At 44.8% G+C, this 930-nt stretch overlaps 1 protein-coding gene across 1 annotated transcript; it reads right to left on the reverse strand.

The window, feature by feature from the left end:
- Positions 1-222: 222 nt before the first annotated feature.
- LOC123461410 (CCR4-NOT transcription complex subunit 7-like) lies at positions 223-661 on the reverse strand. Its single transcript, XM_045151506.1, has one exon. The coding sequence runs from the start codon at positions 535-537 to the stop codon at positions 223-225; it is 315 nt and encodes a 104-aa protein (XP_045007441.1). The 5' UTR covers positions 538-661.
- Positions 662-930: the final 269 nt, after the last annotated feature.

Raw genomic sequence — 930 nt, forward strand, 5'->3', positions numbered from 1 at the left:
AAAAGTAGAGTCTCTAAACTTAGTCTTTGAATTTAAAAGTCTTCATTATCTCAATTCTCTTTGCTAATAATAGTAATACTACCTAAACTTTTGAAATTTTACACTTAGTACAATTCAAGGATAACTATAACAAATTCACTAGAAATTTCACTATATCCAAGGGAAATCAATTCCTAAAATTAAGCTAAAAACCAAGGTTGGGGTTATATGTTTATTTCCCACTTACGTCAAATTAAGTTTAAAATTAAACTGGCAAGTTGAAGTTCCTGGACGGTATTCTCCTTGCTCATTCATAAATGTCAATCTTAGCTGAATTATCTTTAACAAGTCTACATTACACCGCAATAGTTGGTAGTGATAGTCAGCATTGCTCCTGAATTCTCCAATGGGTCTTGCAACCACACCTGGAAACTCGGTGTCCATAGCAACATTATTGTATTTTCGGATAACTTGACGAATTTTCTTCATCTCTTCATCCAGGTTACAAGCCCAAACTTCACAAATTCTTTGGCTATGATCTACAGTTGCTGCTGGCATAGTGAGGGCAAAGGAGTCTAGATGCCAAGCATCACAATATTATACTTGATTGAAGATTTGTTTCATAAAATATTTTACCCCTTATTTGTGTACTTGTGTCTCTGAGCGCGCGCTCCTCCTCCTCCTCCTCCTCCTCCCCCCTCCTCCTCCTCCCCCTCCTCCTCCTCCCCCTCCTCCTCCTCCTCCTCCTCCCCCTCCTCCTCCTCCTCCTCCTCCTCCCCCTCCTCCTCCTCCTCCTCCTCCTCCTCCTCCTCCTCCTCCTCCCCCTCCCCCTCCTCCTCCTCCTCCTCGCCATAGAGACAGCACCCACGGCGGTGGCGGTATCGGCGGCTGCAGCGGGTGCCCCATAGACACCTCTCACCCAGCAAGGGAGAAAGGGAGTCCTCCTGCAAT

The sequence above is a fragment of the Jaculus jaculus genome, chromosome 6 (assembly GCF_020740685.1).
Source record: "Jaculus jaculus isolate mJacJac1 chromosome 6, mJacJac1.mat.Y.cur, whole genome shotgun sequence".
NCBI lineage: Eukaryota > Metazoa > Chordata > Mammalia > Rodentia > Dipodidae > Jaculus > Jaculus jaculus.

Bases quoted from the DNA above. Each gene is read 5' to 3' on its own strand.
- LOC123461410 (XM_045151506.1), bottom strand. From the start codon at position 537: ATGCCAGCAGCAACTGTAGATCATAGCCAAAGAATTTGTGAAGTTTGG.